We start from the raw sequence: 13,862 nt of genomic DNA on the forward strand, positions 1-13,862 counted from the left end.
AGCTGTGCCTCACCAGTGCCCAGCACAGGGACACAATCACTTCCCTGGTCCTACTGGCCACACTAGCGCTGATCCAGGCCAGGATGCCCTTGACTTTCTTGGCCACCTGGGCACCCTGCTCGCATCCCTCATGTCTCCCATTCAGGCCTCATCCCACACCCGTGATGTGCCATGTGCTGAGGGCTCCATTCTGAATTGCCCCAGCCCTGGGGGTGATCCCCGAGCCCCCTGGTCTCCCCAAGGGGTAATGCTGGCACCAACCCTGCACATGTCCTCTCCATGGGGTGGCTTCCCACCGCTCACTGCCTGACCCATTTTTGAGTGTTGGAAAATGATGAAGAAAGAAAAAAAAGACAAAAAAAAAGACAAAATGAGCTGTAGTCTCTGCCCGTCTCGATGGGCCAGGAGTCAGCCTGGGGCAGACGCTGTTGCTGGCACGGGATTGCCAGAGGATGCAGAAAACCAGCCTGTGCTTCTCCTCCTTCTTTTTGCAGCTAATCAGTGTATTTCCATTTCTCCTGCTGTTCCTCAATATCTGGTTTTTCTAACCGACTGAGGATGTTTTATTCCTCCCTCCCAGTGAATTATCTCCTGGAGGGAAGGTGTAGTATAGAATCCATATCGCAGGTGGATAAGAAGCTGGCAGTGGACTCCAGGGGGTATTAAATGAAATGCCAGGGGCTGGGGCTGGAGCTGGGGCCAGCCCAGCAAAAATTGCTCGCTCGGTTCCCTGTGGCCGTTCTTATGCTGGTGTTTGTTTCTTTTCAACAGGCCCCCAAGGAGACCCTGGCCAAAGCTGTGCTGGCAGAGCTGCCCCAGCAAGTCGTGCAGTACTTCAAGCACCAAAACCTGCCACCCATCAACTCGGAGCCAGCGTAGAGCTGTGCCAGGCTGTGCCCTCTGCATGTTGCCAAAACCTGTTGGTCCTACCGAAAGCGCATGTTCCACATGCTTTTAAGAGAAGAAAACCCTCTTTGAAACACTTTGTACTTCTTAATTTAATTGCTAAGTTCTTAAAACTCATCCCAGAGAAGCATTTGGATTCATTTTGTACAGTCCCAGCCCGAGGTAACACTATGGGGCCAGGCCGTGCCCTGGTCCTGCGCTGTTGAGTCACTTCTCAGTATTGAATGTACTTTGTATAATTTCAGTGGAACAGGATACAATTTTTACAATCAAAACTTGCTTTTTCCAAGCAATGAAATGCTTGATATATTATTATCATTCAATGAACTGGCCATTGTATAGTTCATGTATCTGTGTTGTACCCATACCTCTGTCACGCTCTATGTTCATTTTTATACTGTGTACATGTTATATTTGTTATACTCAGGTTAATAAAGAAACTTGGACATTTAAAACAAGGGTCTCCTCTTCTCCAGGCTGAACAATCCCTTTAGATCAGACTTTAGATCAGCTGCAGGCCCTCAACAGCAGCAGGGTGGTGGGTGAAGGTGGAGGTGAAGATGGATGTCCCAGGGAGAAGAGCAGCCCCTCACTCCCCCTCGTCAGCTCTCAGCACCTGCCTGCGCCCAGGACAGGTTTGTGTGCACGTAGGTGTGTGCTGGGGAAAACACAACAAACTGGCAAAGGCAGTTTCGTGGTTCACCGCTGCTTCCCGACAGAGAGTTTTTTCCAAGTCTGAGGAACAAAAGCTCCTTGGTGCCCGGAGGAGATGGGCTGGGTAATGAAATCCTGCTCTCCAGCAGCTCCTTTGAGCTGCTCATCAGCAGCATGTATCTTCAGCGCTAATTGCTGCTTTCTTCTGTTGTTAACTAGATTAAGGACTTTTAAAGCTGACAGGTAGAAAGCTGAGTGTACTGCAGGGATCACCACCCTTCCTTCAAACTCCACTCAAACCCCCTTCTCCCCCTTAGCAGAAGCGCTTGCGGGGGGAGGTTGGCTTCCACCTGTGCCGGCTGCCACCAACCACGGGTAGCAAACGCTGGGTTGTCACTGCTGCCCCCGAGTCTCCAGCACACAGGCTGCCCAGTGCAGTCCCATGGCTCAGCCAAAGCCTGGAGCCAAAGCTGATGGTGAGGTCCCAAGTCAGCTCTGAGCGTGGATCTGGGTGAGGCCCCATCTCTCAGGAGAGCTGTGACTGCTCCATGAAATATTTTTACCTTGCAAAGCCCCCGGGAAAGGAAAAACACCAACCAACACCACTGTTTTCCAAATGGAGAAGCAGCTTTTGAAGGGTGGCTCGTTTGAAAATAATGCTGTATACAGCTCAGCTTCCAGATCAAAGTCTGTGGCTCTGGAAATTTTATTTTTTTTTCTTTCCATAAGAGAAGCTCCCATGCAGCAGCACCAGCTCTTCTGCTAGCAGTGCTTGTGGAGGTTTGCAGGTTTGGGGCTTTTTTAACATCTCTCTGAACCTTTAATAACTAGCACAGACAAGAAGCAGTTTATGAAGCTGTCCCTGGGGAGGGGATAAAGCATACACTATGCAGTCATGGCAAAGACAGAACAGTCTTAAAAAAATAAAAATAATTAAAAAAAAACCAACCACCCCAACCTAAATCCACCACTAAATGACAGAGTTGCTGGAGCCAGCCGTTCTTCTCCAGCATGTCACCCCTGAGGCGAGGTTAGTGCCACAGCTGCCATTTCCAGAAAGTCTGATTTATCCTCAATCCCTTGCACTCCTCGTGTCCCAGCACGTCTCTCAGCGTGCTCAAGTATTTTAACATCGGATGCCTTTTGACTACGAGAAAGTACACGGGACCAGCGGATGAAGTGACAAGCTGGGACAGCTCTGCACTTTGTTTACGTGGGCCAGGCCAGGAGAACAGCAGAGGTGACTCAGACTTGCGTGAGCTAAAGGCGTTCCCCAAACACCCTATTCCTGCTCTGCTGGGAACAAGAGGAAAGCAGGGGGCTCTCATGCCTACATCTCCTCCTGGCCTTGCATTGTCCAACACAACCACCAGCACCCCTCCTGGTCTCACTTGCAGCTCCCACAGACCACCAGCACCACGATGTCTATCTGCAGCTGGCTGCCAAATCCCACTATAAATTTCTGCCTAAATCAGCCATTTTGACTGCAGTTATGCAAAATAACACTCAGGAAAATGGCCCCAGCATGCTCACAGCCAGGCCAGGCTGTTCTGACTCTATAGAGATTATTGCCCCAGCTTAATGCCGGGGAGGGACACCCACATCTCTCACTCCAACTGCTCATGACTCCTGCAAATGCAACTTTCAAGAAAAACAGGCATTTTTTTTTTTGCACACCGCTTCCATTTCACTCCATAGCTAAGTACGATAAAAGTCATCAAAAGCAAAGCATTAGGGAGGCAGCAAAAGATCTAGCTATTTTCCACCTGAAAGCACCATAATTAGAGTAGCTGAAGAAGAGGCAGGACCAACTCTGGAGCAAACACAAGAGGAGCCAAGCAGCCTAGAAGAACAGGGAGCAATTACAGTGTGTTTGTAAAGATCTGATTGTGGAACAGGGCTGTGCAAACAGAAAGAATATTTGGCTAAGGATAACTTCAGCACGAGCACCAATCTCCCTGTTTCCTTTGGGAAAGTTCAACACTCAAGCTACGGCATGAATCCTATTAAAGGCCTTGGGTCTTCACCGCTTTTATCCCAGCTGCTCTCTTACAAGTTGCTCAGCATCACGTTCAGATAACTGCCCTTTGGGATGCACATATCGGCTGTTTTCTCAGAAGCAGAGTGTTGTACACAGAGCAGGACTGCTGTGGGGGAGACTGTCACAAAGACATTTCCAACTCTGAGCCATCAAGCTGAGCTGTTCCAACCCACCGACCTCCCGTTAGCACTGTTTGCACTCAGATGAAAAGGAGGGACCCTCAGCTTTCACAGCCAGCTTCTCACCCATGCCTGGCTCCCTGGTCCACACCACCCATAAACACGCCCGTGCACGGTTTCTTAAATCAAGATGACTTCAAAAACCACTGCAAAGGATGGTGGAGTTCTCCAGCTTCTGCACAAAGAGGTTTAGCTGAACCAGGGCATCCCACCCACTCTGGATTCATGCTCTTCAGGACACTGCTGCAGAAAACCTGAATGACCTGTCAAGTGCTGCTGCGAGAGCAACAGCCTTTGAGCAGAACAGCCAATTGCAGCTCCTCTGAACTCACTCAGAACAAGTCTTCCATCACCCCTGCATTTGTAGGAGGCTGGCTTGCACTTCTCCTGGATGGAGCTTTGAGGAGGGGGCTGGTTGGGTAGAGCAGAAATTGCTTAATGGAATGGGAACAATTATGAATGGCACAAGCAGAGATAAAAAAATGCATTCAGAATGTCTTTAATCGTGTAACACTAAAACTTCTTTACAGTGTCATGGCAATCTACACTTCACCATCTGCTTGATTTTTGTTCTGCCCCCATTTCTCAAATACAGAATAAAAATGACATTTTAAAACAGAACACATGGCTGTTTCTACAAGACTTCACTGCTTTAAGAGAGTATTTTTTGCCTGTTTGTCTTGTATAAACTTCTTAGATCAACAGAATTCTTTCTTTCCGTAATAATTTTAAAAGATAAAGCTCCCTCCTCCCTACCCTCAGACCTTCATCCCTTCCTAGGTTTGCCTTCTGGTTTAGGATGGCAGCCTTTTTTCCAGGCTCAGTATGTACCCCAGAAATGGAAAGTTGGGGAGGGGAAAAAAAAAAAAAAAAAAAAAAAAAGATATAATGAGTTGTTTGAAGAGTATCTTGAGTGTATTAAAGTTGAGAGGTTAGCTAGAAAGATTATATTTGGGGCAGAAGGATGCTTCAAGCATCCATCAGGGCTCTGGAAGATATTCTGCACTACATTACACATGGAGGGGTTTTGTTATGGACCATCAAAGAAACTGTTGCTGCGAAAGACAGAGGAGACGATCTTTCCAGTGGAATTAATGGTGCCTTCGCTATCCGAGCTGGACTCCGAATCGCTGCTTCCCGAGTAGGCGCCCAGGCCAGGCAGGATCCCAATGCACACGGCTGCTGAGGGGCAGTGGACCGTGGAGCCTCCCACCGAGCTGCTCCCCAAAGAAACAGAGGATGGTTTTTCTGAAAGAGAGGTACCTCAGTCAAAAACAGGAGTAGAGGAAAGGGCTTTTCATCAGCCCAGCAGCTGCCACGTGTCATTCACCTGCTACTGCCACATCAGCGGTGGATGATTGCAGGATTTAATTAAAGCATAAGGCAGCTTTATGCTGCAATAGAGCTCTTCTGACAGGAAGGACTTGCTACCTTGGGATTTTTTTTTCCTCATCACTAGTTTAAGCCTAGCTCTACGCTGGCATTACAGATTTTTATTCTTAAGTTGTCAATTTGATGCTTGTCAAATACCAAACCCACTAAATTAAGAATAAATAGCTCTGCCTTGTGTAATTTAATTTTTTTTTTTTGTGATATAACAGCATAGTTGAGGAAAAGTTCTATTCCATCGCTCTGCTAGTCAACGTCTCCCATCTTCCATGGCTAATTAATTATTTCCAGTGTTCTGAAAGTTTACTGAACAGAAGGAGATTCAGGGAGCGCCTTCAGTTGTCATTACACAATTACAACAGCTCACCCTGTTTGTGTCTGAGGATCCTGACAGCAAGTCAATTGCAGCTCTGACAGCTAAGACTGAAATCCAACTTAATTTTTCTTCTAGTTCCACACAATTTTCTGAATCAAATTGGTTTCAGAATGGACAAGATCACTTCATAGCATGAAAAACTAATAGTGGAGGTATACAAATACATCAAATGCTGCTGTGAAGAGGAAAGGGATGGTCTGTTCTCCATGTCTCCTGTTGACAGGACAAGCACTAGGCTCAAAATGCAGCTATGGAGACTCCTATTAGCTATCAGGTAAAACTCTTTAAGGGTAAAGTCAGTTAAGCATTAGCATGAACTGCCTAAGGAGGGTGCACAATCTCTGTCTGTGGAGATTTAAGAGCAGCTTAGACAAACATCTGTCAGGAATGGTTTAGGCAGGGGATAGACTGATGACCTGGAGAGGTTCCCTCCAGCCCTGTTCTCTATGCAGGCTGTCAGCGCCTATCGTTACCATTCCTACTGCTTTAAGAGAGTCCATGCCAACCGCAGTCTGTGCTGTCTTGCATAATGAAGGAGCAGAAAAGCAAATCCTCTATCAGATTTAACACCAAGTCAGTTGCTGTTCAGGTGAGAGACAGACAGCTTCCCACATGCAGAAATCAGGACATACCTTGATTCTTTTCGTCATGATCAGTATCTAGTTTCAACCTCTTCATGCTGTTACCACCATCTGAACTGTAGAAAAAATAAGAAAGTGTCTTGTTCCTCACAAGCAACCACTTAATTACTGTGAAGCTGAAGTCCCATCTTTGCCTCAAACACTACAGTGAATGCCAGCAGGGTGCCCTGATGACCATCACCACTTCTAACTGCTGTTAACTGGGACTCCTGGGGGAATTTGCAAGATCCTAGAAAGAGTCAACACCTACACTGCAAGTATCACCTGTTAACCTGGGAAACAGAAATATGCTTCTGGGAATCCAAGTCAGACCTGTTACACAGTGACCCTGAGCTGCCCATTCAGCTGGAAGTACTCCATGGGAGATCAGGAATGACTACCTGAGCTTCAGCCACCCCACAGGACCACAGGCTTGCACATGTGGATGATTACCACCCTTGATGATGCAACATTGGTGTCTTTCCCCTTCCAGGGTTTCCTCCTCCTCCCTCAAGCACCTGGAGAGCCTGTTCTAAAACATCCAGAAATCTTGAACACAGTAAGAAACCCAGGAGGCTTTACAGCAATTCACAAACAGCTGCAGTGTCTGAACTAAAAAAGAAAAGGTTCTTTTTGGGTCCAAAGTGGTGCTGGGGGAAAGGAGCTTTACTTGGACTTCTGACTCTTCCAAACTTCTATAGCTCTTCCTTGTCCCTGCTCAGTTTCTTTTTTCCCCTCTGGCATGTTCCCAGTCCTAAACCATCCACATAAACAAATGCTTCCCAGCTTCAGCTGAGATGAACTAAAGTGATGAAGCAGGAGCATTTTTATGCATTAACTCTTTTCTGTCCCCGTCAGAACATGCAGTACAGACAAAAGGTTATTCTGTACGGGGAGGGTTTCACAGTAAGACATCCTTTAAAGGACACTACAAAGCTCAGAGAGCAGATGTTGAACTCATGCTACACTTGGTTTTGGACAGTTTGCAATAAAAAATAAGATGGCAAAAATAGAAGATTGCAAAGCAAGCCTGAGATGGCACTGACACGTCAGTTAAGATACTCTCTTCAAAGAGATGCCATCTGCAGACTTTAGATCTGCCATTAAGCACGTGCCAGCTCCTTCTCTACACCCTGCTGGGTTAAGTACTGGTAGTTACAAGAAAAAACCATTGTTGGCTGCTTGTTGTCAGTTTAGGGTTTCTCTTCTCTGTCCTCCAAAAACCCAAACAACTATCAAACCCCACACACATTAGGTGGTAGAAGTGCTTACTTCAGTTTCCAGACATGCAATTACTGCTGTACTGGGAGCTAAACATCACCCTACAAGATAAAGCTTCTAAAATAATCTCGCTGGGACAGATTCAAAAACACTGACTGAATTTCTAGATGTCAGAATCACAGAATTCAGAATCACAGAATGGCCTTGACTGGAAAAGCCCTTTAAGATCATTGAGTCCAGTCATGAATCCCACACTGACGAGTCCCCGACGAACCCATGTGCCTCAGCACTGTGTCTACACCACTCTTCAATCCCTCCAGGGATGGGGACTCCACCACTGCCCTGGGCAACCCCTTCCAATGCCTCAGAACCCTTTCAGCAAAGAAATTCTTCCTCCCATCCCATCTCAACTGCCCTGGCCACAACTGGAGCCCATTTCCTCTTGTCCTGTCCCTTGCTCCTTGGTTGAACAGACCCACCCCCACCTCTCTCCACCCTCCTCCAAGGGACTTGGACAGAGCCACAAGGTCTCCCCTCAGCCTCCTTTTCTCCAGGCTCAACACCCCCAGTTCCCTCAGCCACAAGGGAACTCAGCACACTTGTGCTCCAGACCCTTCCCCAGCTCCGTTCCCTTCTCTGGACACGCTCCAGCACCTCCATGTCCTTCTTGGAGTGAGGGGCCCAACACTGAACCCAGCACTTGAGGTGCAGCCTCACCAGTGCCCAGTCCAGGGGAAAGAGAACTTCTCTGGTCCTACTGGCCACACTAGTGCTGATCCAGGCCAGGCTGCTGTTGGCCTTCTTGGCCACCTGAGTACTCTGCTGACTCATGTTCAGCCATGTCAGTAATAATATTAAATATTAGACCACTCATCTGTGGGAAATAAGCCTAGTTCCACACACCTAGTTTCTCCGTAACATGTAGCACACCAGCAGCTGCTTTTGCAGGTCAAGATCAAAACAGCAAACAGATCACAAACCCAGCTGCCATCTCCTTGGGATGGAAAGGATGTTGATGTATCAGTGCAAATCATCAAGGGACAAAGGAAGTTTGCCTGATGCCCTCGGGATGAAACTGGTACACAAAGCTCTTCTCTTGTAACCTGTATCTCTCCTGTGCTGCCCCCAGTAGCAATCAAAACAACCATTTCAGACACAGATAAAATCAACTGATAAATTACGCAAACCTGAATGAAATTACATGAGTGAGGTGATGCTGACATCTACAAATAGAGATGTAAAAAGGATTCCCTGTAGATCCCCAAGCAGGATTGCCCAAGCCTGGTAGTCTAGAATGAAGAGTCTACCCACTTGCTTTACACATGCTTATCTATTTGAATTGCTTCATGTTTTTCCCACAGTTTGTGAGAGCCTATAGAAACAAGGCTGGTCTTTTCTTTTACATCCCTCCTTTTTTCTTTAGGGCTTAAGGTTCACACCTCACTCTCTGGAGGCAGTTTTGGCCTGCCTCCCTTTACACTGCTAACTGGGTTCCGTTCCTCATGAATTTATAGAGGTGTGAAACTAACCTTCTGTGTTTCACAGCTCCTGCCAACAGCTTTGCCTGAGAGAATTTGTTCTTGTTTTCCACTGACTTCATGGGCAATTTCTTCTCAGTTTCCTTCTTTGGGTCCATACTGACTCCCACTTTGGTGAGAGTGCTGTGAATTAAGGGTTAAGGATCAACCGCGAAGGAACAGAGAGAATAGACACTTCCTCTCCGATATATTTAGCCAGTTCTGCTGACAGCAACAACAAAAGTTCATTCACATATTCTATCAAAATAAACTTATTTGTAATGACATTTATCTGGCACCTTCAGTCAAGACAGAAGAAACATCTCCCTCTGGGTTTGGAGCTCTCTTGGATATCAATACCAGCTCTCCCTGTGAAGATGTCCAGGCAGCAGACCAGGAGCTCTTTTTCTGAAGTCAGAAAGGCACAACACACGACACGTCCAGCACCCATAAACACACCCATCACCCTGCCTTTTCCTGAAGGTCTTGGAAAATAAAAAAAGGTCAGACTGGACAAAAAAAACCAAAAAACAAACCAAAACAAACCCCCCCCAAAAAACCTCAACAAAAACCCCACAATCCAGTGCTTCCCCCTTCTATGAGGATCAACACATTTCTAATTCAAATTTACTGCTTCAACCCCTAATCCTTACCAAAAAACCTTAAGTTCCACTCCTCAAACCCTCCTTTTGTTGAGCCCAGCAGACTTAACCCTACTGAAGCAAAACAGTTCAATTTTCTCTGTCGATATTTATCACTCTTAACTTTTCAGCTCATCTCTTTGTAAGGGCCACAAGGCTAACACTGCCATTTCGAGCACCAATCCCATGAGGAAGGAGACCGAACTGCCTAAGCATCAATGTGGTCCAACATTCACCCAAAAAGACTGTGACTGCACAGAAAAACTAAGCCATTTAAAACAGTGTTAGCAAGGTGGGATGCAGCTGAAACCTCTAATGAGGTGGAGAAGCTTAAGCAGGTTCTCAGAGGAGATAAGAAGGAGCTTGGTCTGTTATTAAGGCACAGTCGCTAAACGGGTGTCCTGTGGCAGGATCTAGTCCTGCTCCTCACAAGAGAGTTGGTGTCCAGCTGTACCTGCGAAGCGAGGACCATCAAAGATCCTGTCTGTTAATGAGGTACCAGTGGAATCACAAAATCTTCTGCAAAACTTTTCAACTGCACAAAGCAAAGGCAAATAAACCTAATTTAAAAGGGTATTTGTTTATAACCCTAAACCTAGCTTTCTACCATTTTCTTCTCTGACTACGATTCCACTGATCAAGTGACATAACCACAAGCTGGAGCTTCACAGGTGCTCCAGTTATTGCAGATAAATATTGGATAATGAATTTTATATTGATGGACCATATATTTGAAGTCATAGGGTTTTTTCCCCACTGAACATCTGCAAATCAAAAACTCTTAAGCCTTCTTCTGAAGTGACACACTCAGAGTCCCCAATCACTTTACAATTAGGAGTGTTCAGATGTCCTGTGATTTTCCTAAGGACACAGAAGTAACCCAGCTGCTCCCTACCTCAACTGTCTCCTCAGTCATAGCCAGACAGTTAAATTTTATTTCTTTTTTTAAGATGGCACAGGAGTGCCATCCTGTGGCTATCAGAAGCAATCTGAAAGCTTGTTGTGTCAAACACTTTCTGATGTTGCAACACACGATTCCACACCCTGCTGTGTTCCACAGGGTTTAGGTTCATGACCTTGTTATCTTCTAATACTGCACTGCAAAAGCCTGGCTGAGGAACCCAAAGACTTTTCTTTTTTAAAAGATTAAATTACAGGGTTTTCACTTCCATCCAGGATGCCATTCTCCTAATACTCCTCAACTACCAGGGATACAGCATGTTTTCAACAGAGGTTTTCTAGGTACTGCTGTCATTAGCAAATGTAACACTAAACCTAGCCAAGAAGTGGCCCCTCTCAGGAAGACTACATTAGAAATAAACATCTCAATCTTAAATACCAACTGCATTAGCAAAGCTGCTCTACAGCAAAGCCTGCTTCTGGGAGGGGGTTTTCCTACATTTACATAGGATTTAAGACAAGAAGATGCTGTTCTTGAACACTTCTTGGAAATGGCTTAAAAAAAAAATACCTGTAAATCTTTAAACACTGTCTGATCAGTGGGGTCTGGATAGGGTAAGGAGCAAAAAAACCCTCCTTGTTCATGTAAGAGGAAGTAAAATTCCTATGCGTCCATGAATATGAATTTCTTACGCTTGAGAGTGCATTAAAATATTCCAAGGCATGTTTATCCTTAAGACATATGATTTCATAACTGTTCAACCTAAAAAATGAAGGAAAAAAGAAAGAAAAAAAAGCTCTGTACTTGAATATTGACGTAGGTTTTACCATGAAATTAATGCCTCTGGGTAGCTTAAATTGGATGCTATACCAGGAAAAAGACCAAATAATCAAACCCACTGGGTTGACATTCCTCTCATTAGTTTGGAAAATTACTTGAACAGTACCTACAGAGCCAGCACATTTACCTAGTACCCACTGTCTTTTTGTCACTGTAGTGATAAACCATTAGTAATAACCTGCAGATGCAAAACCACCTTTTGCATTTTAAAAGAATACCACCAAAAACTTCAAACACAGATGAGTCATTTTTGCAAGTTGCTCTAAAGTTGCTTGAAATATTACAGTTAAATTAAAAAAAAAATAAAAAAAAAAATAAAAAAAAAAGGAAGTGGAATAGGAAAAACTTCAGTTTCTTGTGAGATGAGGTGACTATAAAGCCTTCTCCCTTCCTTCACCGCATTAGTAGTAAGTTCTACAGTTTTATTTAGAGCAAAACTTCAGATCCAGAGCCAGATGATATTACTAAGATTGTAAAGACTGAGATTAGATGTGCCTGTATATCTTGAAGAGGCCCTGCTCAGTGTGTTATGTGCCTAATTTGAGACAACATAAGATTCCCTTTGGGCTGGTATGGTTCACTCCAGACATATGTGACCTAACTAGAGCTGTCAGCTGCTTCCACAGCACAATCCTCGCATATCCCTACATCAGGCAGACCCGCAAGCAACCATTACCAAAACTAAATACATCCCATGAACATCCCATTATTAGATCCAACAAATCCAGAAAATGTTTCAAATTCATCAACCAACTACAGCCTACTTCTGAAGTAAAAAAAAAATCTGTATTGTAAAGTAAAAAAAAATTAATCAGTATTGCTTTTCCATACCAGCATTACTGAGATAACTTAGATGCTCTTTACAGAACACATGGTCTAAGTTGTAAATCATTAATGCAAGGTAATGCAGATCTTTGTAGCATTGGCACTATTCAGCTTTATTTGCTGACTGGTTTTGGTCACCTCCTTGTGTCCACAAACTCTTTCATTTATACTAAAGCATCCTTGAGAACTTGCACTTTGTTCACTGATGACTTAAAAGCGACGGGTTTCATTAGGAGGCAAAAAAACCATGAGGTTCTGCACAGATTCAGTAAATCTCAAAGAACATTTAGCTTAGCATAGAAATTGTGAAAACATTCCAACTTCCCTTGGCTGACACTGATTAGAGAGAAAAGCATCCTATATTATTTTCTAGCACATCTTCATGAAAATTTGGCATTTAGCAGCAAAGCCAAGCTGCTCTTAGTACTGCCTTCAAGTCCGTATTACCCAAAGGAGCCGAGTCTTCATGGGCACCGACTTCCCAGAAGAAAATCAGCATATCTGCACAGATGGTTCACATCCTAATAACAGGGGAAAAAAACCCAACAACCAACCAAACAAAAACCAACAATGGGGAGAGGGAGAAGCAAAGAGAAGTACCAAAGACATGTGGGGGTTGAGAGGGAGGAATATCAAACAGAACAGTGGGAGACCCAAGCCGCAGTGAAAACATTAAACTTTCAGAGTCTGTCATTGCACACGTTCTGTAAAGCAGTTTTACAGAAAGAATGTCAATGACAGAAGAAAACTACAGCCCAGCTTCTTCTCCTCCTCTATATAACTGACAGCCATTTTAATGCAAAGGATATTCTGTATTCATTTAATTCTTTCAGCTCTTCTTCTCTTCGTTGCTTTTCTAGTAGCTCTTGCTGCCGAGAAACCTCATCAAGGAAATGTGTCTCATCTTCATCCAAGCCTCTTACCATATTTTCTGAATAAAGAAAAAGCACACATATTGATAAGCTCAAACCACTTAGGGAGCAGCCATCTATTTTGTGTTACTTTGTCATTCTCTTGAACATTTTCCGATGATTTCAAACTGCCCCATAAATGTAGGTTAAGCGTCCACAACTCGCATCTGACATTTCTAATACTGCCAAGGTAGAACAAAGTCACTGGGAACACAGGGACCAGCGCCCTGGGTGCTCCAGCAGTCACACTGTTGTGCAGAGTAAAGGGTACAAAGCAAACTCCACAAGCTATTTGCTGGATTCTGTAATTAAGGAGTAAAAATATTTCCCAGTTAATGATCCTGGATGCTAACAAGCCGAAATTCTTTCATACTCAAGCACACAAACTACAATAAACTAACAAAGTTTCAAAACAACACTATGACTACAGAGAAAAGCAAGACACAACTCATAGGAAGCCATGAAATGCTATTGGACTTGCTGATATAATTAAGGAAAATTGACAAAAAAGGAGTTTTCACACAAGCAGCCTTTCTGCAGTTCTGAAACACCAGTTGGAACCGGTTACACAAAACAAGAAATAACCACATGAAGCAATGACATATTTGTTGTTTCGGTTTCAGACACCAAGTTAAACCTGTCTCCTCAGAATCTGTTCTGAAATGAACCAATAACTGGAAAAAACACACACTTCTCCCCAAAAATCTTGCCTCAAAATAGGAAGCACATTTTCTTAAAGCAAACAATTCATAACTTCATTAACATCCATTAAAAAAACAAAAAGAAGTGGAAGCAAGACAATTCTCAACTTCCAAATCACAGAATCACAGAATGTTAGGGA

General features: G+C 44.4%; 2 protein-coding genes across 2 annotated transcripts in view; one reads left to right on the plus strand and one right to left on the minus strand.

Annotated features, from left to right (window-relative positions):
* CPNE2 (copine 2) overlaps nt 1-1,364 on the plus strand; it is a 20,576-nt gene extending 19,212 nt beyond the window's left edge. Inside the window, exon 10 of the mRNA XM_029084529.1 lies at nt 772-1,364. Within this exon, the coding sequence (XP_028940362.1) occupies nt 772-879 (108 nt within the window). The 3' untranslated portion in view covers nt 880-1,364. The remainder of the gene's footprint in view (nt 1-771) is intronic.
* A 2,903-nt stretch (nt 1,365-4,267) lies between these two features.
* PSME3IP1 (proteasome activator subunit 3 interacting protein 1) lies at nt 4,268-13,035 on the minus strand. Its single transcript, XM_029084528.1, has 4 exons — nt 12,920-13,035; nt 8,916-9,049; nt 6,178-6,242; nt 4,268-5,028 (listed from the first exon to the last, which is right to left on the minus strand). Exons 2-4 carry the CDS (start codon nt 9,020-9,022, stop codon nt 4,811-4,813), a joined length of 390 nt encoding a protein of 129 aa, XP_028940361.1. The 5' UTR covers nt 9,023-9,049; nt 12,920-13,035; the 3' UTR covers nt 4,268-4,810.
* Nucleotides 13,036-13,862: the final 827 nt, after the last annotated feature.

This window comes from Antrostomus carolinensis, unplaced genomic scaffold (assembly GCF_000700745.2).
Source record: "Antrostomus carolinensis isolate BGI_N321 unplaced genomic scaffold, ASM70074v2 scaffold41894, whole genome shotgun sequence".
NCBI lineage: Eukaryota > Metazoa > Chordata > Aves > Caprimulgiformes > Caprimulgidae > Antrostomus > Antrostomus carolinensis.